The sequence below is a fragment of the Pongo pygmaeus genome, chromosome 8 (genome assembly GCF_028885625.2).
Source record: "Pongo pygmaeus isolate AG05252 chromosome 8, NHGRI_mPonPyg2-v2.0_pri, whole genome shotgun sequence".
Classification (NCBI taxonomy): domain Eukaryota; kingdom Metazoa; phylum Chordata; class Mammalia; order Primates; family Hominidae; genus Pongo; species Pongo pygmaeus.
The window spans coordinates 70,854,124-70,880,687 of NC_072381.2; the positions used below are offsets into that span (position 1 = coordinate 70,854,124).

The 26,564-nt window shown below is 53.0% G+C and overlaps 1 protein-coding gene across 3 annotated transcripts in view; it reads right to left on the reverse strand.

Annotated features, from left to right (window-relative positions):
• LOC129006860 (cadherin-23-like) overlaps positions 1–26,564 on the reverse strand; it is a 335,691-nt gene that overhangs the window by 269,077 nt on the left and 40,050 nt on the right. For all 3 annotated transcript variants that reach the window (XM_054437076.2, XM_054437077.1, XM_054437078.2), the window contains exons 2-3: positions 22,026–22,097; positions 15,529–15,606 (exon numbers count right to left, since the gene is read on the reverse strand). In XM_054437076.2, the coding sequence (XP_054293051.1) occupies positions 15,529–15,606; positions 22,026–22,092 (145 nt within the window). In that variant the 5' untranslated portion in view covers positions 22,093–22,097. The remainder of the gene's footprint in view (positions 1–15,528; positions 15,607–22,025; positions 22,098–26,564) is intronic.

The window sequence follows — 26,564 nt, forward strand, 5'->3', positions numbered from 1 at the left end:
CGTCAGGAGTAATTATGTCCACTGCTGCACGGCCACTCTGTGTAAACACACAAGGCGGGGCTGGAGGGAGGCGAACTGCGCTGGGCATCTCAGCATCTCGCCTCCCAGGCCTGCCTTCCCCCCTGGGTCCCCTCTTAATTCACACATCTGCTACCCGATGATGAGCCCCAGCTGAGCTTCACAGACACAGGCGATGTCTCAGGCAGGGGACCCTCGAAACGACCCAGCAGGTCCCCAAGCCCAGCATGCTGCCCAAAGGGCAGGCGCTGCCAGAAGCTGACCAGGCCGGTGATGGAGGACTCACCCCAGACTCATGGAGCCAATTCAGGAGGCTAGGAAGCTGCATGGCCAGGGCAGCGGTCCTAAGTGGGTTTCCCAGACCAACAGCCACAGCAAAATTACTGAAGAATTTCTTGGAAATGCAGATTCCAAGAAGCCAGGCACTGCCAACACGAGCCCACACCCCAGGGGTTGGACTATTGGGTTGAAACCTTGGTGCTGATGTGTAATGAATGCTCTGACTTTGCACAAGTCACTAGCTTTTCCTCATTATAAAGTGGGGGTAAGGGTGGCCTTTGGGGTTGTGATGAGGACCTAATGTGTGGGAACACAGCACAGGGCTTGCAAGCCGCTGTCAGCCGAAGTCGCTGTGGCCGTGCTGTCCTGAGGTGACGGACCGGGCATGGAGATGAATGAGCATGAAGGAGACATGGACTGTGTAAAAGATGACAGAAGGCTGGTGCACCACTCCCAGGGCAATGTCTGTTCAGGATCGCCCTGGCGCTGTTCTCCAGACTCCCGCTGTGGGGAGGCCCCTGCTTTCCCTGTGTGTCTCCCGTCATTCCCTCTCCAGACACCTCTTCCGGAGAAAAGGCTTCCCCAGCCTAAGGCTGTCACAGCCCACGATGGATGTCTTGTGGGCTGACAGGTACTTAAGGCATCACCCATAGAACTGGCCCCTTCTGTGTGCCACACCCCATGCCAAGTCCCCATGGGATTCTGAGGGAGAAAGGCCATCATGCCTACTGTCAGTGTGGTGCACACTACAGGCCATCCCACCTAACAAGGCTCAAAGACATGGGCTCGGCCTTCAAAGAGTTTGCGGTTTGGACTCTTCCCTGTCTCCTGATGGTCCCCTAGAATACTGTGTGGCTTCAGGGGTGGAGGGAGCAGTGGCTGATTAGGACAAACACCCAGGGTGGCCAGAGTTGAGCTGAATTGAACTTCCAGGTCCCCAGGAGGGGCTTTGCTCCCCGGGCCTCATGCCTCTGTGTGTACTAAGTTTCCCAATAGTGTACTAAGTCTCTGCACTACAGATCCTTTCTGATATCCCAGGGAATATGCAGAGGTGGTGTCCCTAGTGACCAGGCTGGGCTACCTATCAGGGAGACAGGTGTCAGAAACAAAAGAGATGTGTCCACAGGCTCTGCCCACTCATTTCCACTCTTCCTGGACTGTCCAAGGCAGCCTGGAGCCAGAGACCACAGCAGGAACCAACCAGCTGGCCACTACCACCCCTACTCCACATTCAGGAGCAGGACAGGGCAAGAGACGGGGCTGGGATGAGCAGGGTGGGAGGGACAACGGTCGGCACCGCGATGAGGCTGGAAGCTGATTCTTGGCTCATGGATGGAGCGAGCAGGGTGCCTGGGCCCTGTTGGACTGCTCACTCCGGAGTGTGGGAGACAAACGCCGTTCCCTGCCCGTCAGGCCTGAGTTATCTACAACATAGGGTTTCTCTAGAGAGCTCATAAAGCAGCCGATGCGGCAAAGTAGGTTCAACACTCAATAATCTCTCCATCTCACTCCAGTCGGACGCCAGCATATTCATCTTGAATTATCCTTTCAAAGGCCAAATCAATCCTAGCAAGTGTGCGGGTTCCCACCGCACACAGTCCTGCTGCCAAGAGAGCCCAGGAAAGGAGGGCCCACAGGCGGTGCTGTGACATCAGGGCACACCCTCTCCCTCGCCCAAGGGCACAGGAAGGTGACCAGGAGGGAGAAGTTGGGCCAAGTCTGTCCTGAGGAAAAGGACCAGCTGCAAGAGCTGGCCACCTCTAGAATAAAGAAGAGCAGATGTTGGGAAAGCCCTGCAGACCCTGGACAGCCGCCGTATGAAGAGGAACAGGCTGCCTCCAGGGAGCTCTGGGGCTGGCCAGGGGCAGTAACAGCAGGAGGCAGCCAGCTTGCTAGTAGCAGGTGGTGCTCACTGCCTGCTGAGAGGTAGAGTTGCCCACTGCTGCCAGGGCCCACCAGCACTTGCACCACCTGTTGGCAGGCAGCTGCATCAAGGGGATTCCTGGTCGGGCTGGGAGGTGGGCCCAGGAGCCTCTAGGCCTCTCCCTCCTGGAGAGTGAAAATGTCCCTTGGAAGAGTAACGCATCAAACCACACCACATATTTATGTGGCAGCACAGTGGGCTTTGGCCACATAGAATATCATTCCTGTCTCCGAGCTGCTTCTCACCTAGTTGGGAAAAGTACTGGCCAACAACAGCACCATCACAAAGAATAATAGTTAACTTCTACTAGTGCTTACTATTTGCCAAGCACAGTTTAAAATGCCTGACTTAACCAGGTACAGTGGCTCATGCCCCCACTTTAGGAGGCCAAAGTGGGAGGACTGCTTGTGCTCAAGATTCAAGACCAGCCTCAGCAACACAGGGAGACCCCTATCTCTACAAAAACATTTAAAAAACAATTAGCCAGATGTGGTGGCACACACCTGTGGTTCTAGCTACTTGGGAGGCTGAGGTGGGAGGATCACTGGAGCCCAGGAGGTCGAGGTTGGAGTGAGCTGTGATCTTGCCACTGCACTCCAGCCTGGGTGACAAAGCAAGACCCTATCTCACAAAAAAAAAAAAAAAAAAAAAAAAAGGCTGGGTGTGGTGGCTCACACCTGTAATCCCAGCACTTTGGGAGGCTGAGGCAGGCCAGATCATGAGGTCAGGAGATCAAGACCATCCTGGCTAACACAGTGAAACCCCGTCTCTACTAAAAATACAAAAAATTAGCTGGGCATGGTGGCGGGTGCCTGTAGTCCCAGCTACTTGGGAGGCTGAAGCAGAAGAATGGTGTGAACCCGGGAGGTGTAGCTTGCAGTGAGCCGAGATCGCGCCACTGCCCTCCAGCCCGGGAAACAGAGCGAGACTCCATCTCAAAAAAAAAAAAAAAACAAAACCCTTACTTTAATTAACTTACTTAATTCTTACTGCAGCTCTATTAGTAAATACAGTGTGATCATTATCCCCAATTTTGAACTGAGTAAACTGGGACAGAGAGAGGTGAAGAAGCTGGTGATACAGTCCATACTTGCTAAAAATGCAAAGGAGGGCTTCTTGGAAGAGGAAGCATTTAAAGATGAATTGCTCAATAAAAACAATGTCCACCATTTGTACAGCTATTTCACTTCTAAAGCTCTTTCATTAGCTCCCTGTGAGGTTGTCCAGGCAAGTATGATCATCTCCATTTCCAGAAGAGGGAAACGAGGTTCAGAGAGGTTAAGGGACTTGCCTGTGGTCACACAGCTAATAAGTGGCAGAGCTGGGATTGAAACCCAGGCCTTGTGCCTCCCACTCCATGCCCTGTGCTCAGATGTGGAGAGGAGGAAGGGAAGGCACATGGGTGAGGGGAACTTCAAGGAGATCCCTGCACCAAGGAACAACTTTCCTGGCCATCCAAGCCCTTTCTTGGTCAAGGGCCGACAGAACAACTTGATCTCCTATTCCAGGCAAAGCTGTTGTTGGACAGTCAGGCTCACAGGTACCCTGAGAGGTGTAAAGAACAGTCCTGATGAGGGGAGTGATGACAAGTTCAAAGTCGGCTCTGCCTGCCCGTCTCCTTAGCCAGCTGGAGGGTATTCAGCTCTTATAAATTACACCTTTGCCAGTTCCTAGGGAGTCCAAGTGTTCTTGGTTGGCTGCAAGCTCAGCACATCCTCGTCCCAATGGCACAGCTGTGCCAGGCTCATCTGTCAGCCCCCCACCCCTGCAAAGGGGGTGCCTGCTGCCTGGCCACTGCACAGCTGGGCGAGACCCCCACCCCCATCACCGCTGGTCACTGGAAAAGGCTGTGGACCCAGGAGCAAGCAAGCTGACTAATCTCATACTTTCATCTATTTTCCCCAAAGTCATTTTCAGCACTCTTGCTAACTCTTGCATAGTATATCCAGCAAGGAATGCATCTTCTGAGAAACAGGGAAGCAAGGGCTAAACAGGGAAATTGACTTGCCCAAGCTCACATGGTTGCATAGGGGCAATGCCAGGCCTGGAACTCAGGCACTGGCCCCAGTCCGGGGCCTGGTCTCCCAGATCGAGCTGGGCTGGCCAACCTCCCCTCCTTAGGAGCAGCTGCCCCTTCACCCAGCACCTCCCCTGTGTGGACCCTTGGCCACTGAGGCTCTTTCCTAGGTAACAGACTGAGGAAAGACCCTACGCAATCCTGGGAGGCAGCATTGCAGGGTGGTAAGAGTGTGGCCATTGGAGATTGAATATGTGGAATTCAAATCCTGACTCTACTACTTACTGGCTATGGGACCTTGGGCAGCTTGCTGGATCCCTCTGAGCCTGGAACAAGGTGATCGTACTAGAACAGATTTCCTGTCATCACTGTAAGGGTTAAACAAGATCGTGCAGGTAACCTAACTAGTAAAACACAGGGGCTAAATAATTACTATTGTTATTTTCATTTTTAACCACAACAACTTCAAGACACAACACAAATTGCTTGCCTCACAGCTGGCCAGCCTGTTCCATCGCCTTCTTGTGAAATGCCTCCCCTCCAGCTTCAGCCTATCAAAACCCAACCAATCAAGGCCACCTCTGCTATGAAGATTTCTCTATCCCTGTGCCCAGGATGAGTTTCTTCCTCCTCGGGGCATTAGCAAGGCTCTGTAGTTCATGCCTCCCACTTGCCTGGTGTGAGGTGGTCATTTACCATTGGTTCTCTTCTCCACTCCAGACTGGAGCTCCTTAAAAGCAAAGACCTACATACAGAATCCCAGACTTGTGGTTAAGTGCACAGGCTTTGGGGCCAGAGGGCATAGGTTCAGGTTCAATTTTGACCCTACACAAGCTGTGTGACCCTGTGTGAGTTACCTAACCTCTCTGAGCCTCTGCTCCTTAACTGCAAAATGAGGGTTATAAGACCCACTTTTTTGCTGTTAGAATTCAATGAAGCAATGTGTATAAACGGCTGATCTAGAGAGATTAAGTATGTAATAAAAGCTAGTCACTATTTCCCCAGTTATCTCTAATGTGCATGTCCCTACCACACCCCCCAGCACAGCCTGGCCCAGGTGTTCAGTGCCTGGCATTAATGGCATGCTCACACGACAGGTGGCACATCATCATTATCATTAGTGTTATTATGGCCGCATCCAAAACACCAGCCCCGTCCCATACCCACACCTGTGTGTTGAGGGGCAGTCCATAGCCGGGGCTGCCACAGGCTCCAGATGTGCCCAGACAGGGACCTCTTGGGAGTGGCTATAGCCCGAAGGACCCCCAAGACGACATAGTCTGTTCTATCACCTTGGACGGCCTATGCTGCCCTGGATAATGGCAGAGAGGAAGCAAGGACGCAGAAGCACCCAAGCCCTCCTGGGGGTTCTGTCAGTCATCCCCCAACTCCTAGAAGGGAGAGAAAAATCCTCCCTTCTGTGAGGGCACCAAGAGCCCAAGGCCCTGGGCCCCTTGGTTCCAGCACCGATCACCTGGATGGATATTAGATCACCTCCTTCCTCCAAAACCACAGCCCACTTGCCAACAGCCCCAGGAAGGCTCCAGGCTACCCTCCCTTCCCCTCCTTAAGCACTCTATCTCCAGATCCCAGCAGCTGCGAGGCACCTGGAGACTCTTCTCCAAACTTCAATTCCCGAGCTCACAGCCCACCAACCCAGGAGGACGCCCCTTCTTGCCCAGGCCTGGAGGCACCAGTGACTGCCTGGACAGAACCCCTGGAATTCCCTCTGCAGCTGGTGTGCGAAGTCAGGGCAGCTGCAATCTGGATCCCAGCAGTAACTCACCAGGGACCCTGGGCAATCGCCCCATTCTCCACCTCAGTTTCTCCATCTGTGCAACTGTTTGTCTAACAAAGTGGTCACAAACTGTCCGACAGGAGGCCCCGGGGATTTTTCATGGGTCCTCTGATTTAATATAGGAGTGAACGCACAGGTGGAAAATACAGGCTCTTTCACCCCTCACTGCTACCCGTGACTTTAATTTCCACCGAAGACAGTTCTTCTTCCTTAGCACCTGTTACAATCGAACATACCGTATATATTTTTTTCTATGCTGCTTTCTGTCTGCTCCCCACTCTAGAATGTCAGTTCCATGAGGACAGGGATTTTTGTCTCGTCTGTTCACATGCACAGTACCTGGAACAGTGCCTGATGCATAGAAGACACTCAAGGAAACATTTGTTGAATGAATGAATACAAGTACATATGTGCATCTGTCCGTCTACCTATCTATCTATCTAATCTATCTATCCTAGACTTCTGGGCAAGATTCCATTTGCCCAAACAGTTCCACAGCTTAAAAAGAAGTTTAAAAATCATCTTAACTGCAGGAAAAAAAAAAAAACATTAGTGGGAAAGTTGATAAAATCTGCATAAACTCTCATTAACAGTATTATATCAAAGTCATTTTTCTGGTTTCCATAATTGTATTATGGTTATGCAAGATGTGAACATTATGGGGAGCTGGGTGAAGGGTATATGGGAACTCTTTGTACAATTTTCAACTTTTCTGTAAGTCTAAAATTATTTCAAAATAAAAAGTTTAAAAATAAAATAAAGGGCCAGGTGCAGTGGCTCATGCCTGTAATCTCAGTGCTTTGGGAGGCCAAGGCAGGAGGATTGCTTAAAGCCAGGAGTTCGAGACTAGGCTGGGCAACATAGCAAGACTCCTATCTCACACACAAGAAAATTAAAAATTAGCCAGGTGTTGCCACATGAGCCTGTAATCAGCTACTTGAGAGGCTGAGGTGGGAGGATCACTTGAGTCCAGAAGTTTGAGGCTGCAGTGAGCCATGATTGCGCCACTGCGCTGCAGCCTGGGCAACAGGGACCCTGTTTCTAAAAAAAAAACATAAAATGTAAAAAAAAATAATATGTATTTATTTTAATATGTGTTAGGAAAAGCCAGTCAGCATCTCAGCCCTGGGATTTCACTCTGATGGTAGAAAATGGACATCTGTCTCTCTATGGAGGTGCTGTGTCCATTTCCACCCCTCCTCTTTTTGGAGACTCTCCCATTGGGTGTAGCTGGAAGGGGCGGACCCTCACTATCACCTGCCCCTTTGCAGCCTGAGCACAGACACATACCCAAGTTGGCTTGGCCACCTGGACACTGCTGCCCGTGCCATGAGTGGTAGAATTCATTCAGAGTGACAGCAGTGACCGGCTGGACAGATTGGCCAATTTCCAGTCTAGGTTCTTTCGTTGTGGTCAATTCCAAGAGCCTCCAGCAGCCTTCCAATAGAATGGACAGCCAGAGGCAGTTTCTTCAGCGGGCAACCAGGAAGCTTGTCTGACACATTAAAGTTTCCTTTTGAAAATATGTTTATAGGAGCTTAAAAGCAAGCGAGCGAGTTTAAATTACAGCTTGGATTTCTATGGGCCAGACATAGTTCTAAGGGTTTTACAATTTGCTCGCTTAATATTCACATAAACCCAAAGAGGTAAACTGAACGTTATCCTCATTTTGCGGAAAAGGAAAGCGAGGTACACCGCCAGTAAGAGGCAGAGCTGGGATTCAAATCCAGGCAGTCTGGGCCTCACTTTCTCCATCTTCAAAGTGGGAATGTTTGATAAAAACAGTGGCTCTCAAACTACAAGTCCATCCTGGGCCCTCTGAGGACACTTCAGGGGAGGGTGAAGGCAAAGGTGGACAATACAGGCTGTTACACCCCCACTGTCTACCTCCCACCTTAACTCCAACCAAAGATGATTATTTCTCTTGGGCACTTATTATTGTCTAACACACCCTATATTTTTTCGTAGAGCTGATATCTACCAGGCTATACCACCACTGTGAACACGGTAGGCAGAAAAGCCCTAACTATGCAGACAGCACACACCCAGCCGATGTCCGGGAGCCACTGGACTCCTCCCATCCCCGTCCCTCTAGCCCCACAATTCCTGTGGCTTTGCCACCAGCCCTCGCCGAGGGACAGCTCTGGGGTACCATGACCCCTCTCGCCTGTGTCAATCTTAAGCAACCTTCTGGTTAAGAGAAAAATAATTATCCCACTGTGGTTCTCCACCTTCTCCCAAGAGATGCTTCTCCTCTTTAAAGGGACATTGGGAGGAAGTTTCAGGGAGGAGGGACAGTCCCTTCTGGAGCACCAGAGCTGAAACTAGTCCCAGAAAAGTCCCCAGTGCCTCCCAGACTCCTTTCTCACCTATGCCTCCGTGCCTGCTAGCATCTATGCTCGTCAGCCCTGAGTGTTGGCTGCCCACACAGCCCACCATCTGCCCTCCCTGGCCTCCCATTCCACTCCACAGGGGCTGCTCCTGCGGGGAGTTGCCGGCCTGCTTGCAGGCGCATCGCTCCTCCGTCTGCTGAGACTGCCGATGTGGGGTCAGCCCACCTGAAAATTGCTCTCCCTAGGTCCAGACGACACAGCTGGGCATTGATGGAGTTTGGAGAGAAATTAATCAGCGCCGACTGGCAGCAGTGCCAGGCGCTGCCTGGGACCAATCCATCCTAATGAATCCCGGGTTCCCACCTTAATGTCTCTTGACAAGACTAATTTACTCGTGTAGGTGATTAGCATGGCATGATCACCTTAATTGTGGCTTAAGATGCTTTTGGGGTGCTGGTGGTTCTGGCTGGGGAAGTCAGCTCCATGTGTACCAACCTCAGTGACAAAAGGAAGGACAGGGAGCCAAGGGGAGGGGACTCAGCAGGACATCTGACATCCACTCATCCATCCACTCATCCACCCATTCACCCACCAAGCACTTGCTGAGGCCCCCTTTGTGCCAGGCACCATGCTTGGTACAGAGATGGAGGCCCAGCTTGTTCCTCTGTCAAATGCAGATCATGCCATCTCTCCAGGACAATCACTGCAAGGTCTCACAGGAGGCCATGCACTTGAAGTGCCTAATAGAGGCTCGGGCAAGAGGCTGGCTGTCAACAAACCATAGCTCACATTAGCACTCCACAGTCTTGTATAATAGAGACACTAAAATTGCTGTTAATTATAATGTCAATATTAATAAGATTAATAAGTAAAAATTAATAGACCAATGGGGAGTTCCACACAAATAGCCACGCTAGAGTGTGCTGAGGGCTTTCACAGATGCAGACAAAGCCAGCAGAAGGGCAGGCCGGGGAGGCTTCGGAAGCCTCTAAGCACAAGGGACATCTGAGCTGCAGCTTGAAAGAGGAGCAGGACTTTGCCAGGCAAGGAAGGGAAAGGGCACCCCTGGCCAAGGAAACAGCATGGTTGAGGGCACGGCAGTGCAACAGAGTGCGAGGTGTCGGTGCTGGGGGGCAAGGTGTCTGTGGAGAGTGGGGGCGACTCGTTGAGATAAAGAGCTCCACTTCTTCCTGCAGGCACTTGGGAGGCTTCTGGCTGCGGGCGGTTACCACTGTGGCAGGAACCCTGCCCCCCTCCAGGGCATGGGGTATGAAGGTGGTGGCCAAGGTGCAGGGCCTCGATGCCCTCCAGGATTCCTTCTAGACCCCCTTGGTCAACTCGGTGTCTCCAAGCCAGGCTTCATGCTGCCACCTCTGCGTTCCTCCCCCAGAGCCAGCCACGGCTCAGGGCCCCAAGGGTCCCTGGCAAATATTCTACATACAGCTCAGGCGGGCAGCTGGGATGATAAAAACAGGACCTCTGGCACAGCGCGGGCCTTGCCGTTCACAAGCATAGGCACGTACAGCATCTGTGCCATCTCTGGGAAAGTGCTCTCCTGGGCCCACTCCCTGGGCAGCCATCCCCATCGCCACCAACACCTCACTCCCAACATGCCCTGGGGAGGGGAGCGCCTGGCCTGAAGCTCCAGGAGGGATGGTGAGTAGGACATGGAGCCAGCCCCTGGGTCCTGCCTTGGATGATTCCCCTACATGCTCACCAAGTCCAGACATGCACTCCTTCCCTAAGTTCTGGGCGCACACCAGGAGCAGGGCTGGGCCCTGGGGACACAGTGATGGCCAGGCCACCTGGAGGCATTCACAGGCCAAGAGGGGAGCCAGAAGAGCAACTGAGTAACAGCAGCATCTCCGTGGGGCTAACAGAGAGGATGGCCGGGCCCCAGAAAAAGCAAAGGGAGCAGCACTTAACCCCCAACGGGGAGACCCAGGAAGGCCACCCAGAGGCGGTGGCATCTGAAAGAACCTGGTAAGCGCAGGCTCATAATGTTCCAGGCAGCAGGAACAACAGCTGCTAAGGCCGTGAAGTGGGAGCTTGCCTTTCACACTTAGGGAACTAGAGGGAGACCAGCACAGATGAAGTAGAGCTGGCGAGGGGGATAGCGGGGTGGGGGCGAGGTCTGACAGGTGGCAGGTGCTGGGCTGCAAACAGCCTGGATGCCATTGAGGAACACGGGCTTTTACTCCATGTGGGAGGGAGGGATTTGAGCAGGCCTTGGAGCAGGCTCTGCCTCAGGCTGGGCAGGGCCATCCACGGCTGGGATGAAAAAGGCCACAGCGCGGGTGAGGGCCGAGTCAGGGAGAACACTGAGACCTGAGGAAGCTGCTGGGGTAACCGGGCTTGGAACTTGGTGATGGGAGTGGAAGGGCCGAGAGGTGAGAAGATTCTGGGTTGATTTTGGAGACTGAGCCAACAGGATGCCCTGAGGGATGGGAGGGGAAGGGAGGGAGAAAAAGAGGCACAGGAACGAGTCCCAGCTTTTGGCCTGGGCAACTGGCAGGATGGAGCCGCAGCTGAGATGGGGAAGGCTGCCGGTGAGGCAGGAGTTTGGGGGAGGTCAGGATTCCAGCTTCGGACAAGCTGAGGATAAAGATGTCCCTTTAGACATCAGGCAGAAATGGTGAGTAGAGAGGTGGCTACAGGAGTCTGGAGTCTTCCCTGAGAGCAGCCCAGACAGAAAATATAAAGCTAGGAGTTGTCAGTATATAGGTAGTGTCCACGCCAGGAGGCTAGATGGGACCACCATGGGAATGAGAATGAGGAAAGGAGAGACAAGAGCTGAGCCCTGGGGCCTGCTGATGCTAAGAGGTGCAGGAGGAACCAGCAGAGAGGCTGGGAAGGGGAGGGTGGTGTCGTGGAGGAGAAAAAGATCAAACAGTTGAAGGCCACAAGGTCTGGGAAGAAATGATGGGATTTAGCAACACAGAGGTCGTTGGTGGTCTTGACATCAGCAAGGCTGGTGGGGCATTTCAAGTAGATTCAGGGCAAGACACGGTGGCTCACACCTGTAATCCTAGCACTTTGGGAGGCTGAGGCGGGTGGATCACCTGAGGTCAGGAGTTTGAGACCAGCCTGGACAATGTGGTGAAACCCCGTCTCTACTAAAAACATAAAAAATTAGCTGGGAGTGGTGGCTTGTGCCTGTAATCCCAGCTACCCAGGAGGCTGAGGCAGGAGAATTACTGGAACCCGGGAGGTGGAGGCTGCAGTGAGCCAAGATTGCGCCACTGCACTGCAGCCTGGGTGACAGAGTGAGACTCCGTCTCAAAAAAAAAAAGTAGATTCAGGAGGTTAAGTGGGAGACGGCACCCCTGCAGCACCTGTCCCTCATGCTAAAGGTATCATGTGACCATTCAGGGCTGATAGGCAGGGCCAAGGTGTGGGTGAGGCCCACCAGCCTGACCAGGGACTGAGCTGCTGACCTGCCCTCACGCCACTCCACCCATTCCAGGCTCTGCTGCCAACAACTGATATTAACGTCTGGAGCAAGACATGCAGGGATTCAGGGCCCTGTCTGGGGAAGCAGGGCGATGTGAACAGACCAGGAGAAGGCAGCACTAGTTAATGACTTCATTTGGCTTCTGTCTTCTCCGGCTGGTAGATGGTCTTCAAAAAGAACATTACACAGAGGGAACTGGAGCCTGAGATAGGTGAGGAGATAGTAATGAACACGCAGGCTCTGCGAGGGATTTCAGATGGCCATGCTGTGCCCTTCCATTCTGCTCCCAGGCCACCGGCCCCCTGTTGGAATGCAGGCAAGAGCATACAAAACGAGAAGGCTCAGAAGGTTGGGGGTGGATAAAAGTCTCAGTCTCTAACCCAGAAGAGCACAGTCACAGAAGCTACATACAGATAGACCCTGTAGCCCAACTCTACCTCTGATTCTTAAAATGAATTTTTAAAATGAATTAGTGCATAAAAACACTTAGGACACTGCCTTGAACGGTCAATAAATGCTGTTGTTATAATAATTTGTGATATATCTATCTATATATATATAGTATGTCATATGTGTTATATTATCATTTTTAATCTATGAGGCTCCAGTAATCAGAATTAGACCCAATGGGTAGCTCCAGGGAGGCAGGTTTCCTGTTACTCTTAGGAAGAATTTTTTCGTCCTGGAACTGTCCCACAGCACAGAGTGAGCTGCCTTGTAGGCCCACGAGCTGACCATTACTGGGTGTCTAAGGAGAAGCCAGGTAATGAGGCCTCAAGCTGGAAGTTTGATCTGCTTACAACTCCAATCTCTGGTGAGCCGACACGTTCAGCCTGGCTTGGGCTCTGCCTCTTGTCACTGGCACTGAGCACCACACTGGACCCAGCTTATCTGTGTGTTTGTCCACACTGAAAGCCCATGGCGTGTAGGACAGCCCAATCTGCCATCCCTGGGCCACACACGGGCTCTCCCTTTAGTAAAAACAAAACATTCCCGGGTTGGAAGCTTTAGAGGTGGTGGTATTGTATGTAAAGTTCCCAACAATCCAGTGAGGGATCCAGTCACCCATTTTGGTGACTGGAACCCTGAGTCAAAGAGTGAACGGTTCATGAGAGCCAAGTCTCAAAGTCAAGTCTCTAGACCACCCCACTCCCCATGGCAGGAAAAAGGCCAGTCCCCTGGACAAGCCATTTCAACCTCCCCCTCTCCTTGGCCTGCTGGTGGGAGGCCTGCACCCATGGAGCCCACACGTCCATGTGAGTCCATACCCACCATCTGCTTGGCCCAGGGCCAAGTGGGTGCCAGCACCCAGCAGAGGGCTCCAGGCTGGTCTCCTCTGAGGACCTAGAAACAACTGGGGCCAGCCAGGCTGCCCCAGCCAAAGTCCACTGGGCTCATCTTTCCAATGCCCACTCATTGTTGAAATGAGGAGATAGAGGCCCAGAGAGGTGCAGTGCTGTGCCCAAGGTCACACAGTGAGAAACAGATGTTGGGCTCCTGACTTTCAGGTGAAAGCTGTGCTGCTCCCGTACTGATGCAAAAAGAAGGGAAGAGGCTGGGAGGGCGCTGAGTCAGCTCTGCACCCACCCCCTGCCTAGAGAGATGAGCACAGCTATCTTCCAGCTCACTGAGCCCCCTCTCAATCCTATGGCACCCTGGAGTCAGGGATCAATCCCCATGGCACTAGACAGCCACCCTGCTGTGACTGCCAAGTGCAGCCTTAACAGGGCTTGAGGCCTGGGAGCTGCTTCCGGAGGCCGATCGATGCTGGCGTTTGCAAAAGACAATCAAGAGCCAGAGCTGAAGGCAGCAGGAGAAGGGCCTGCTGGAGGGCTGGCCACATGGGCTTCCAGCCCGGGCTTGTCACCATCAGCACAGGTCATGCAATGCCCACCTCTCCCCAACCCATCCCAATACATAGGCCTCTGAGGACCCCACGCTCAGAACCTGGCATGCAGGTCACAGATGTGGGGACAGAGCAGGGACCACTCACTTGAGAGGGGCCTTCACTTTCCCCAGCCGGCAGCAGGGTCAGTTAGTGACTGGCCACACCTCTGCCTCAGTGGCCCACCTGCTCCAAATATATCCCTCCACCACAAAGGGATCTCCCAGAGGATGAGATTTAAATGGACATGAATAATGATAAACGCTGCTAACAGCACATCCATCTGCCTAGACACATGCACTGTGTGCCGCTATGTTGGCTCCATGCCAGCCCCACCCCAGGTCTGGGTGGAGAGATGAGTCACAGGTGAATTCCACCCAAAGAATACAGGTGTGTTACAAGTCCAGTCGTCCACAAATATCCCTCAACCCAATCCAGAGGGGAGCAAACAGCTCAGCAGGGTCCCCAAGGGACGTGGGTACGCTCTCTACCCCCAGAAAGGGGCTCTGCCTATGAGAGGGCATTTCAAAAAGGCAGGAACCTTCTTCCTGGGGAGCCCTCAAACACCCAGATCCCCAAACCCTAACCCCAAATCTAGCCTTACAACACTGATCTGTCACCAAAGGAGTAGCCGGTTTCCACAGAGGGCTCCCCACAGACCTCAGGAACAAAGTACTACTGGGCCGTGGGGACAATTCCCACAACAAACAGCCAGACACACACCTGCTGGGCCCAGCACCCCCTGAAAAAAAACCTCTACCAGGAAGAGTGAAAGGCGCTGCTCATAGGCCCCCACTGACAGCAGGGGAGAGTCTGGGCCCGCGTAAGGCACCCCACTTGAGCAGACATCGTTGAAGAATTATGCATCCACTCTACCGCACACCTACACTGGGTTTCATATGAAAGAGTGTGTACATGACCTATTAGGTAAGCATCTCGATCCCCCGCCCCACTCCGAGCCATCCTGCCTCTTTTCCAAGTTCAAGTGATGCTCCCTAAAGATGCACCATGCTGATCCCTGATGCATTTCGCCTCTGGCACACAGCCCCGCATTTGCACATGTAGAGCCGGCAGACCTGAGAGTAAGAAGCTCCAGATGACACGCACTTTCCCTAAAGTGACACCAGCGAGAATGACATGACACAGGAGGGCTGTCGGTGGAGGTGGGCAGGCCCTTTTCAGGTGCTGCTGTTTGGCTGCCTGCACACGGGCACAGGTGCCTTCCCATCAGCACAGCTATAAGACAGCTCCTGCAATTCAGCCTCAGTTTCCTGAGAAGCTTCTGGGTCCTAAGAGCTGAACTAGGACCATGGGGCCACAGATGTAGGAGGCAGGCCTTCAGTAGGGGGCCAGACACGGGGACAGACCTGAGTGATGGGGCGATGGGCTGAGCACCAAGATGTCTATAATTACCCCCTAAATAGTTCATGTTTTTTCTAATGCCAAAGTCAGGCAAACTCAATGCAGAAAACTTAGTAATCACAGAAGAGTACAAAAGGCCACAAAACAAAGTCTACAACAGCTGCCATCTTCAAATATTCACAAGGCCTTCAAGTGCAAGAGGAATCCAAACTAGTGCCAGAAGTGGGAGTGAAGCATCTGAGGCTCAATGTGATAAACCCTTTGACGTTCAGAGCTCCCCTCTGTGGGACTGAGTGCCCTGTCCCTGGAGGCATCCTAGCAGGGGCCTCTCTGAACACAATGGAAAAGATTCCAAAATCAGGTGGAAGATGACCTCAACCTGTAAGATCCCCTTCTCTTGTGGGAAGGGATTGCACCCCAGGCCATCTGCACACCCACCAGCCCATGCCCCCACTCACCCACAGGCGTGTCCTCGCTGATCAGCAGGTATGTATCAAAGAAGTGGTTGGTGAAGAAGGGCAGCCGGTTCACCTGGCCTGGAAGTCAGAGGACAAGAGCGTCAGCCAAGTACCCCCCATCAGCTTTATACACTCTATAAGGTGACACTGGGTGAGGGCTGCAGTGGGCACTGAGCCTGTGTCCATGGCCATGGTCAACTTCCCAGGACCCTGGAAGTCACCATCCTGCCTCAAGGCAAGTGGGGGACAATGCCAGTAGGTCGGCAGGCAGCTGTCAGGTGTGTGGCAAGTGAGGCCACTGGCCACACATGCCTGCTGAGCATGGCCCACATGGAGCAAACACATGACAGGGGTTCCCCAGGCAAAAGACAGGATTTAGAAGCCTCTGTATGAAAAAAATTAGTGTAAAATAGCTCATTGATCTTTTACATTGATTATATATTGAAATGATTCTATTTTGTATATATTGGATCAAGTAAAATATATGATTAAAATGAATGTCACCTGTTTCTTTTTACTTTTCTGATTTTTTTTTTTTTGAGACAGAGTCTCACTCTGTCACCCAGGCTGAAGAGTAGCAGTGTGATCATGGCTCATGGCAGGCCTGACCACCCAGACTAAAGCGATTTTCCCCCCTCAGCCTCCCAACTAGCTGGGACCACAGGCATGCCCCATGCCAGGCTATTTTACTTTATTTTTTTGTATAGATGCAGTGGGGAGGGTCTTACTATGTTGCCCAGGCTGGTCTCCAACTCCTGGGCTCAAGCAATCCTGCCTTGGCCTCCTAAAGTGCTGAGATTACAGGCGTGAGCCATCGCACCTGGTCTCTTTTTACTTTTCTACTGCAGCTCCTAGAACATTTAAAATCACATGTGGCTTGCATTGTCTTTCTATTGGGCAGTGTGGCTCTAGCAGAATATGAGCTCTGCAAGGACAGGGCTTCGTTGACAGGTGGAACCCTGGTGCCCAGAACAGGGCCTGACACTTAGATGACCCACAAGACGATTTGGTGTGTGAAGGAATGGCCAGCTGATCCCACAGAATAATAACAATGATGAGAATAGCTGCCATCTCAGGAATCCCTTCTCTGTACCAGCTATTTAAACCACCTCACTCAATCCTGACGGCAAGGCAGGTGCTATCACATCCCTATTTTACTGGGGAAAATGAGAACTCCAGGGGATAAGTAACATGCCTTGCTTTCACAGCTGGCAAGTGGCAGTGGCCATCCAGGAAGCTAGACCCCAAAGATCGTGCTGTTAACCATGTGCTGCTCTGTGATGGCTTCAGAGGCGGCTGGGTCTGGAGGGGATCAGGGTGATACCCACATGGGCTGGGGAGCTTAGCACCTATGAGGAGCCCCCACACAAAGCTTCCCTGAGCTGACTCCACCTGTCCCCCAGCTTCTCCTAGGGGCCTTCAGTGGGCAAGTGAGGGCACTTCCCCTCAGTCCCTCCCAACCAGGAGGCAGCTGGTCTAGCTGGAAGTGGGACTGTCATTGTGCAGCACCTGCCATCAGGGGCACCTGCTCGGCCCTCCAGGGGCCCTGAGCGTGGGTATATGGGGCAGCTCTCTCTCCCTTCCTTTCTGCTGACCGGGGGCTCCCTCAGAGCATGTGCCAGGCTCCCAGAGGGTGAGAAGGTTGGCATCTGGGTATGGCACTTCCTCCTCCAACCCAAGATGCCTCCTAGTTGGGACCAGGCAGAGCTGGGAGACTGGCCTCTTTTCCTCCTCCCCACCTCGATGTGCTCAGGCAGCAAAGCTGATGCCATTTCTAGTCCCTTATTCTGCCCTCTCTCACCTCCTGGCCAGGACCGATGGCCCTTCTGCCTTCATTTGCCAAATTCCCATTCATCCTCCAAATCTCATTTCCATTGGTCCTTCTTCCAGGAAGCCCTCCCTGACCACCCCAAATACTCACATGCACCCACGTACACACCTCCCCACTCTCATGTCAGGAGCACAACGGCCTCAGACAGAGGTGGTGGTCAAGGGCCTCATCTTTTTTGAAACTTCCCTGTGCCTTTTTCTAGCCACATGATCATCCCATGTCTCAGTTTACCCATGTGTAAAATAGCCATAATAATAGCACTTCATGGCTAACCTGAGGATTAAATGAGATTACATACATAAAGCACTTAGCGCTTTGCCGCTGGCACACAGCAAGCACTCCATAAATGGTAGGCAGTATTAACATTGGTATTAATAAATATGCCGCCTTTGCAGCCGACGGGAAGGCTTTTGATCCCTGCTGGGGGCCTTGGGCTCGGGATACAGGAGAGCAGGACGCAGCCCAGCCGAGGCAGATGAGTGCCCAGAGAATTCAATAGCTGGTTTGGGCTGGTGAGGCCAGGAAACCAGTGAGGAAAAAAAAATCACCTGCAGTGGCATCGTTCATTTCTAAACTTTACTTTACAGGGCCTGCCGCTAATCAGTTGCTGGGAGCTCTGCACAGACAGCTAGGCAGACTCCAGGACGTGGGTCGCCTGCCACATACCAAGCAGGACCTGTGTTCCCAGAGCAGGCCCACCACAGGCACGGCAGACAGGTGACTTATTCTCAAAGCCGCTGTTAAAGTGCAGCAGCTGTGTGCTCAGGAGCTTTGGGGCCTCCAGCGAAGCGGGAATGTAAGTGGATGTAGAAGGGGAGGGGCAGGGGGTGATTTCTTCGGGAGAAGGAGAATCCCAGCTTCCCAAGTGCAGGACCCCTCTCTCTGTCTCAGGCCCCACGTGGCCCACCCCATTGTGGGTACGTGGCTTGTGAGCACTGCCCTGAGCCCTCTCCCGCCCTCTCCCACCCTCCCTGCCACCCCCACGGCCATTCCCCAACTAGAGCCTGCAAAGGCAGACCCGGAAGGCATGTGCCTGCTTTACTTAGTTCCAGCACCCTAAGGGGCCTGAGGGCAGAGGGGAGAGAAGGGTGCAGAGAGGGCACAGCGTTCCAGCTGCCTGCTGAATGACAAGCATTTCCCACACACAGGGGTAAACAGAGGCTGGGTGGCGGCATGGAGGTGCCATCCAGGGGACCTGATCTGGGACTGAAGGGACGTCGGTGTGCTTGTATGGGGAAGGTCCCCACCAGATAAGGGCGGGCCAAGCCAGGAGGGATAAACTTCACCCTGAATTGCGGGGTGGGGGTTCCTCTGAGGGCATGAAGAACCCAGGCAACTGGAGGGTCCAGATTCCAGCCAGGCCAGCCTGTGTCCAAGTCCCGGCCGCCTCCCCAGGCCTCGGGGTGGTGGTGGGGGCTGAAGGCGCAGTGGCTCTGCTGAGATCCCTGCTGGAGAGAGCCTCAGAGTCCCCCTGCCAGTCGCCCCTTGACAAGGAAGGCTCACTGGACAGGGAGTGCAGGGATAAATTCAAGGAGTCAGGGACTTTGCATGCTCTGCCACTGCTGCTGGGGAGCTTAGGCAGATCCCTCTCCCTCTGCCTCGCCCTCCGCCCCATTTTCCAGCCTCAGGATGGGGACAAAAAGCCCTGCCCTGCCCTCCAGTCCTGCCTCCCAGCCACAGGTGTCCTGTGCGCCCTGGTCACTGTTGGGGTGACTGCAGCGTGGCCCACATGAGCCCCAGGGGACAGGAGCCTGACATGTTGTCGGGTGGGGAAGCCAGGTGGCCCCATGGTCAGAGGCCTCCCCACCCAGTGCCTGGGGACAGAAGGAGTGACCCAGCAGGATGCTTGCTGGCTGGTCAGTCTAGGATGGGGTGGGGCAGGCCTGCCCAGGCCTTCGCTTCCTGCTTCCCCAACAAGCCCACGGATGAAGAAGGAGAATTGCTAGAGTACATTGAGGCCAGAGGGGAGAAGGGCAGGAGGCTTCAAAGAGAGAAGGCAAGCTGGCAAGGGGTTTTGACATCCCTGAGCCCTATCCCATCCCTGACTACCAGGGAGGGGAGGAGAGGTCGGCTGGGGCGACGGGGTCAGATGGAAACAAAGTGGCGAGGGCAGTGTGGTCTGGTCTGGGGCATAAGTGAAGGGCTAGGTCAGGGTGGGTGTCCAGAGGGCAGCCTGGGAAGGTGGTTCAGTCACCCACTCTCCCCCAGTCTCTAAAGTCAGCCACTGCCCCAGTAGGCCAAAGGAACAGCACTGGCTGCTTCAGACAGGGACCAGAAAGAGGTGACTGTGCCAAGCAATGAGAGAGAGAGGGACCCTTGTGCATATGGCAAGGCAGGCTAGTCCACATGCAGGCCAACCACACACGCTTTGGCATAGAATTGCTGGGTGACCTTGGGCAACTTGCTTAGCTTCTCTGTTTTCTATGCCCCATTTTGCTCCCCTTAGAGAAAGATAACTTCTGATAATAAAGGAGCCAACGCTTAATAAGCACTTAATCTGTGCCAGGCACTATTCTAAGTGCTTGATGTACAGATTAATCCATTTGATCATTTTGACAACCCGAGAAGGAAAGTCCTATTATTGTTCCCATTTTAAAGACAAGGAAATTAAAGCACAGCAAGGTTAAGACACTCGCCCAGGGGACTCCTTGGCTGAAGCAGGAGTGGAAGACAGGAGGTCAGCTCTGGCTGTACACTCTGTTCTTGTCCTCACCCTGAATGCACGAAGCATCTTTCATCTGGAGAGCTCAAGGGGAGACTGCCGTGTCTCACAGAGGAAAGCAGCCAAGGGCTTAGCACCTGCTTTATTTCTACTGATGTATTTTTTTTTCTTTTTTCTTTTTTTGAGACAGTCTCACTCTGTCACCCAGGCTGGAGTACAATGGCACGATCTCGGCTCACTGCGACCTCCGCCTCCTGGGTTCCAGCGATTCTTGTGCCTCAGCCTCCCAAGTAGCTGCGACTACAAGTGTGCGCCACCACCATGTCCAGCTAATTTTTGTATTTTTATTAGAGTTGGGGTTGTGCCATGTTTGCCAGGCTGGTCTTGAACTCCTGACCTCAAGTGATCCTCCCGCCTCGGCTTCCCAAAGTGCTGGGATTACAAGCAAGAGCCACTGTGCCAGGCCAAATGTATTTCTTTTTAACAGATGAAGAAAGTGAGTGGAACAGAATGGGGGAGGAGGGTGGATCCCAGGTGGCAGAATCCCCGGGGAGGCTGAAGAAAGTGTCCTGACTCCCACCGTGCAGCGAACATGGAGGCCAGCGCTGCTCTCAGGAGCCCCGATTGAAGCCTCCCACATGAGGCAGGGGGGAGCGGGGTGAGGGGGGTGATATCCTGACAGAAGCCCCCATGGAGGATAACAGACCCCTGCTTTGTACAGCCTTGGGCCAGTAGCTTCTCCAGGGTTCGGTGTCTCCTCTGTAAAATGTGCTGGGAGTTAAAAAAGCGCCTGAGGCTCCCTTGCACTCTGAGAGTCTTTGAGACTGTGCTGTACTCCTGGGCTGCCTGGATGGGAGTGAGCTCCCCATCACAGGGGGATTCCAGTAGGGATCCCTTCAAACATGGAGGCAAGGAGAGGGAATCCTCGAGGGACACTCAGGCTGCAGGACGCTAGCAACACTCCAACAAGCACGAGGCCGCAGCGGCCTCCAGAGACTCCGCCTGGCTCCCTGGAGGGGAGAAGGAGCTGGCCCCCCACAGGAATGTGTTTGCGTGTGTCACCAGGTACACCGTGCCCACGGCTCTTCTCTGGGGATGCCATGGCCCTGGGGGATGCCACATCAGGCGTGCCTGCTCTCTGGCCTGCCTTCAGTGCAGCCCAGGGCTGCTTTGCTCCCCACCACCTGCTGTCCAGGGGCCAAGCGAGAAGTGAATGCCCAGGCCTCTCCTAGCCTCCTCCATGGGCTCTGGAGCCGGCACTCTGAGCTGGCTGCTGCAAGCCCAGGAAAGGAGGGCAGAGGGGAAGTCTCCTGGCTGCCATACCTTTGCTCAGACTATGCCCTCCAGCAGGACGCCCTTCTTCCTGCTCACCTAGTTTAAAACTACTTCTTGGTCTTCACAGCCCAGATCAAATGCTGACCCTTCTGGCTGGGTTTCTCCTGTCCCCTCAGGCCCAATTCATCTTTTCTCCTGATGGACATCCCTGGAGTGGCACCCATCCTTCATTACCACTCTATTCACCTTGCAGTATAGGAAATCCTGCATGTGTCTTCTTTCTCCCCTGCCAGGCTCTGAGCTTCTTGAGAATGAGTTATTTCCTCCATTCCCTCAGAGATGGGTGCAGTAGGTCACACACAGTGCAAACAGTAGGTGCTCAGAACACAGGCGTGGAACTGAATAGAGCTGTGGCCAGTCCCTGCACCCCAGGAGGAGGACGGTTCACAGTCACAGGTGCCTCCTTCCCTTACAGCTCAAGTATTTCTCAAGGCTCCTCCCATTCCCTCTTGTGTCCCAGGCTTTGGGGACAGCTGGTATTTTCAGCCCTGTGAGAGCTGCAGAAGGCAACTGAGGCCCAGAGAGGGAAGTATGTGCCTCAGTCACACAGTAAGGCAGTGTCTCCAAAGTCCCAGAGCGCAAAGATGAACCACCAGCCCCAAAACCCTCCAGCCTGGCCTCCCGTGCAGAGGCTGCCCGTGGGATAGACATGGGGAGGACTGGACTTACCCCAGCATCCAGAGATCAGCACCAAAAGCCAGGCCACGTGGCAGCTGGTGGCAACATGGCACCCCATGGCTCCTGGGGACACAAAGAAAGAGAAGAGGGTGAGAAGCTTCCTGGGTGGCAGGGGGTCTGCTCCTCAGCCCCTCCCACCTCTGCAGCTCCAGAGAGAACTGGGGCTGGGAAGGGAGGAGAAGGAATCAACTCAGATGGAGGGTTTGGGAGCACATGGGAGAAAGGAGAGGGTCTGTATCATTTGGTTTTAACATTGTCCTATCCTGGGTATAGCACAGTGGCCTGTGAGTCACTGGGTGAGGCTGGGGTCTATCGGGTCCTCTTTGCCCTCATGGGGACTGGCTGTCCTGCGAGGGGACTCTGGGCAAAGAGTGACATATTCTAGGCCCAGTAGATGGAGGCAGGGGCTGCCGCTTTCAGCCTCCAGGACCACATCCCCCAAGAGTGACAGAGCCTGGTTATCCTGGGGACAGCATTGAGGAGATGGGCACTGACCTGGAACACAGGGGTCTAACGGGGGCTTGGCAAGTCCAACAAGCCCAAGCCTACCACCAGTGCCCAATGAGCATATCTCTTCTTGTTTTTTTTATTTTTTATATTCACCCTATTATCCTGTAACCTTGTATATGAAGGGATGCAGCAGGCCATGTTGTCCAAAGAGGCACAGAGAGGGGAGGTGACCTGCCCAGGACCTCACAGCAAGTCTGTGGAGGCTAAGGCTGAATTTTGAAGGGCTCAGAGCTAAGCTCTAGTGAGATCGGGGGCTCAGCTGACAGAGGTTCTGAAAGACCAGATCCTATTTCTAAGGGTGGCTGGGAGGGTAGACAGCTCTCTCCCACATGGCAGCAGTCCCCACTCTGGTCCCATTCCATCAGGGCCCTGGTCCTCCAGCGGCTCAGGAGCAGGCCTCCCTAGAGCCCAGCAGTGACACCAGGGGGACCACACTCACCAACCGGGAATCCTAACCTCCTACAGAACTGTCTGCCCTGGTAGTGCAGGGCCAGACTCACACACATCACCCTTCAGTGCATACCTACTGTGCATCTGGCCTGGGGGGTGTTCATCTCCCTGGCTCACAAAGTAGGCTTAGAGCCATTAGACAATTTGTTCAGAGACCTACAACTAGAGAGCAGAGCCAGCATCAAGACCCAAGGTGGTGTCCTATCTCTCTTGTCAATAAGTGACCAGGAAAGACACAAGGCAGTGAATGGAGCTAGAGGAAGGGATTTTTGGAGAGACTTCCACATCTCTGCCAAGATACAGGGGTGAGGGATTAAGAAAGAGCTGAGAGCTTGGACCCCTTAATTCTGGACTTGGAGAGAACTCAATCCGTCTCAGCCCATGTCCCCAGTGAACAATGAGGTGACCCTACCAGATGGTTCCTTACCAACACGACATACAACAGTCCAGTCCACAGACCCCTTTTGCTTTCCTTCTAATATTATACTTAAAACATCCTAATTACAAAGTATGAGACAGTCATTTGAAGAATAAAAGATTCTTTTCCTTTTTCTTTTTCTTCTTTCTTTCTTTTTTTTTTTTTTTTTGAGACAGAATCTCACTCTATCACCCAGGCTGGAGTGCAGTGAGGTGATCTCGGCTCACTGCAACCTCCACCTCCTGGATTCAAGTGATTCTCCTGCCTCAGCCCCCAGAGTAGCTGGGATTACAGGTGCGTGCCACCACGCTTGGCTCATTTTTTTGTATTTTGAGTAGAGACGGGGTTTCACCATGTTGGCCAGGCTGGTCTCGAATTCCTGAACTCAAGTGATCCACCCGGCTCAGCCTCCCAAAGTGCTGGGATTACAGGCGTGAGCCACCATGCACGACGAAACACAAAAGATTCTAAGATGTATTTGAATAATAAGAGGCAACTCTTCCGCCTACACATCCTATCCCTGTGTTTCCACTGCCTTGAGTTTCTGAATATTAGCAGCCTATCACAGGGGTTGCAAACTGAAATGCTTACAAGGCCAGCAGAGAATTTAGATGAGGGTGTTGCTGGGTGGGTGGGGATGATGGCCAGTTGGAGTCCACATGCTGTCTGTTGAAAAGTGGCAGCTGCTGATGTGTTTCAGCCAAGAGGGAATGTGGGCCCAGTGCGGCGGAGCTTCTGATTTTTCTCAATGAAAAACTAGAAATCAGGCTTTTCACATGAATTCAATTTTTAAATGTTGGCAAATAACTCAATTTGTAAGGAATACTTTGTGAGTCAAACATGACCATGGCCAGAGTGGGCAGGCAAGGGCCGGCATACATCCTACCAGGCTTTTCTCTGCACCCAAGAAATATGTTCCCATTACACACATGTACAGAGCCGTGAGGCTACTGTTTACTTTGAGAATAATGGAGTTACCGTCTACATACAAGCAACTTGCTTTTCACACATCAAGAAATTCCACAGACAGCACTCCAGGCCGACATTGCTTAGAATTATCTCTTTGTTTTTAGGAGATAATAATAGCTCGTGGTATGGATGTTTCCTAATGGAGATTTCATCCCTTACCAACGGGCATTTGGATGTTTCCAGGTTCCCGCGCCCACAAGCAATGCGACCACAAACATCTCTCTGTACATAATTATGCTGGGATTTGGCTCTTCAAAGTGGTTCTCCAACAGTGGGAGTGCTGGGTCAATTACATACAACCCAGAGTGTGTATGTGAACTTTTACTAGACGCTGCCATATTGTCTTCTGGAAAAGGCTGTGGCAATTCACAGTCCCACCAGCAGTATATGAGAGGCCCTATGTGCCCACCTGGAAGTGATCTCTCTTTTAAATGGCTGCCAATCGGACACATGAAAAATGCTATAGCATTGCAGCTTTAATTTGCATTTCCCTAACTACTAGCGGGGTTGAGCAAGATGCCTTTCTCTAAACGTTCAAACCACTTTCCATCTGTTATCTTGCATTACCCTATCATATCCTGCAAACAAGCTAGCCAGCAGCACTAGCGTTATCCCTGATTTACAAGTGGAGAAACCGAGGCACTGGGCAATTAAGTGACAATCTGACATCTCACAGTGAGTGAGTATCTTCTACAGAAAAAACTCCAGCCCTCTGCCATTCCAAACCAGATGTTAGGAGAATTAAACAACATCTGCTAAGAACATCATCCACAAATAGCTGGGGAGAGCACACCATTCTGCTGCGTGTTGCAGGAAGTTTGCAGTGGAAGGAAGGAAGGAGGGAAGGAAATGAACACTTGTTAGGCAATCCCACAGGCCAGGGATTTTCACGGGTATTATTTTTACTCAATCTTCCAAAATACCTCTATGAAGTAGGTCTTCTTGTCCCCATTTTACAGACGAGGACATTGAGGCTCGGAGAGGTCACTCTAGGATTCACCAGGTCCGCCTGAGTCAGTCTCCTGATGTTTCCATCACACCATGCTGCTGCTCCCGTTTCCTGACTTTGTAAAAGGGGAAGACATGGCCCCTCCCTCATGGAGCACAATACGCATCACACAAAAAACACAGGGTGAATGTCTGCCAAAAAGTGAGTGCCTGCACACACACGTGTGCATAATGCTTTTTGCTTTCCACAGTGCAGGCTCAGGCTCCAACACTGCCAGACACACTGGGCCCCCAACCTCTCTTCTTAAGTGCCTGTTCTCCTTTTCCCATCGGAGGTGATCAGACTGCCTCAGTGCCCAGATCCATCAGTCAGGGGTAGACGCACACAACCCTAGTTCTGCAGGATTGGCAGGGACTGCCTCCAGAGCATTCAGAAGCAGGGACCATCTCAGCTCCATCCTGACTCTGCCTCCATCCTCCCCACAGGGTGAGGTGGCACCGACACTAGGTCAAGGTGGCACAGGCTCCAAAGGGTAAAGCAAAGCAGCTGGGCCTGAAGGGCTTCACCCTGCTACTGGGTTTTCCCTGAGGTCCCAGATCTTCTTCCTCTGGCTCCTCTGGCTATGGGAGGAAAGCAAGGCCCAGAGAGAGCAGAGGCTGATGCCAGAGGGAAGAGACAGACTCCTAAGCCCTGACCTCCAGCCTCAGTGTGGTGAGGGACGCTGCTTTGCCTGCGGCATTCCTCAGTACTGGGGCCATGGTGAGCAGCATGGGTCCCCAGGAAGAGCCTGACCTCGCTCTGCTCTGTGCAATAGCTGTACCCTCAGCCTCCTGGCCTCCTCACCTCCCATTCAGCACAGCCAAGTGGCTTCCTCCACCATCCTCAGGCCCACCCTCAGGATGGGGCCTGAGCTCCCACCAACCCTCATGTCTCCCCACTGGATCAGGAAACACAGGCACACCCTTCTGTGCTGGGCTTCCTGCTTGGACCTGGGATAGGTGCCAGACCTGTTCCAGAGGTACGGGCAGGGCCACAGCCAGCTGCCCCCAAATCTCTCAAGTGCTGGCTTACAGCCCTCCTCCTAAGAAGACACACAACCAGGCCCCAAAGCCCTCAGACTCCAATTCCCAACATTCTTCTTCATGCCAAACTTTGTGCCAGGCACAGTGGGAGGACACAGGGCCATGAGAACATACGGCCATGACTGGAAACATGTGCTAGGTGTCAAATAAGT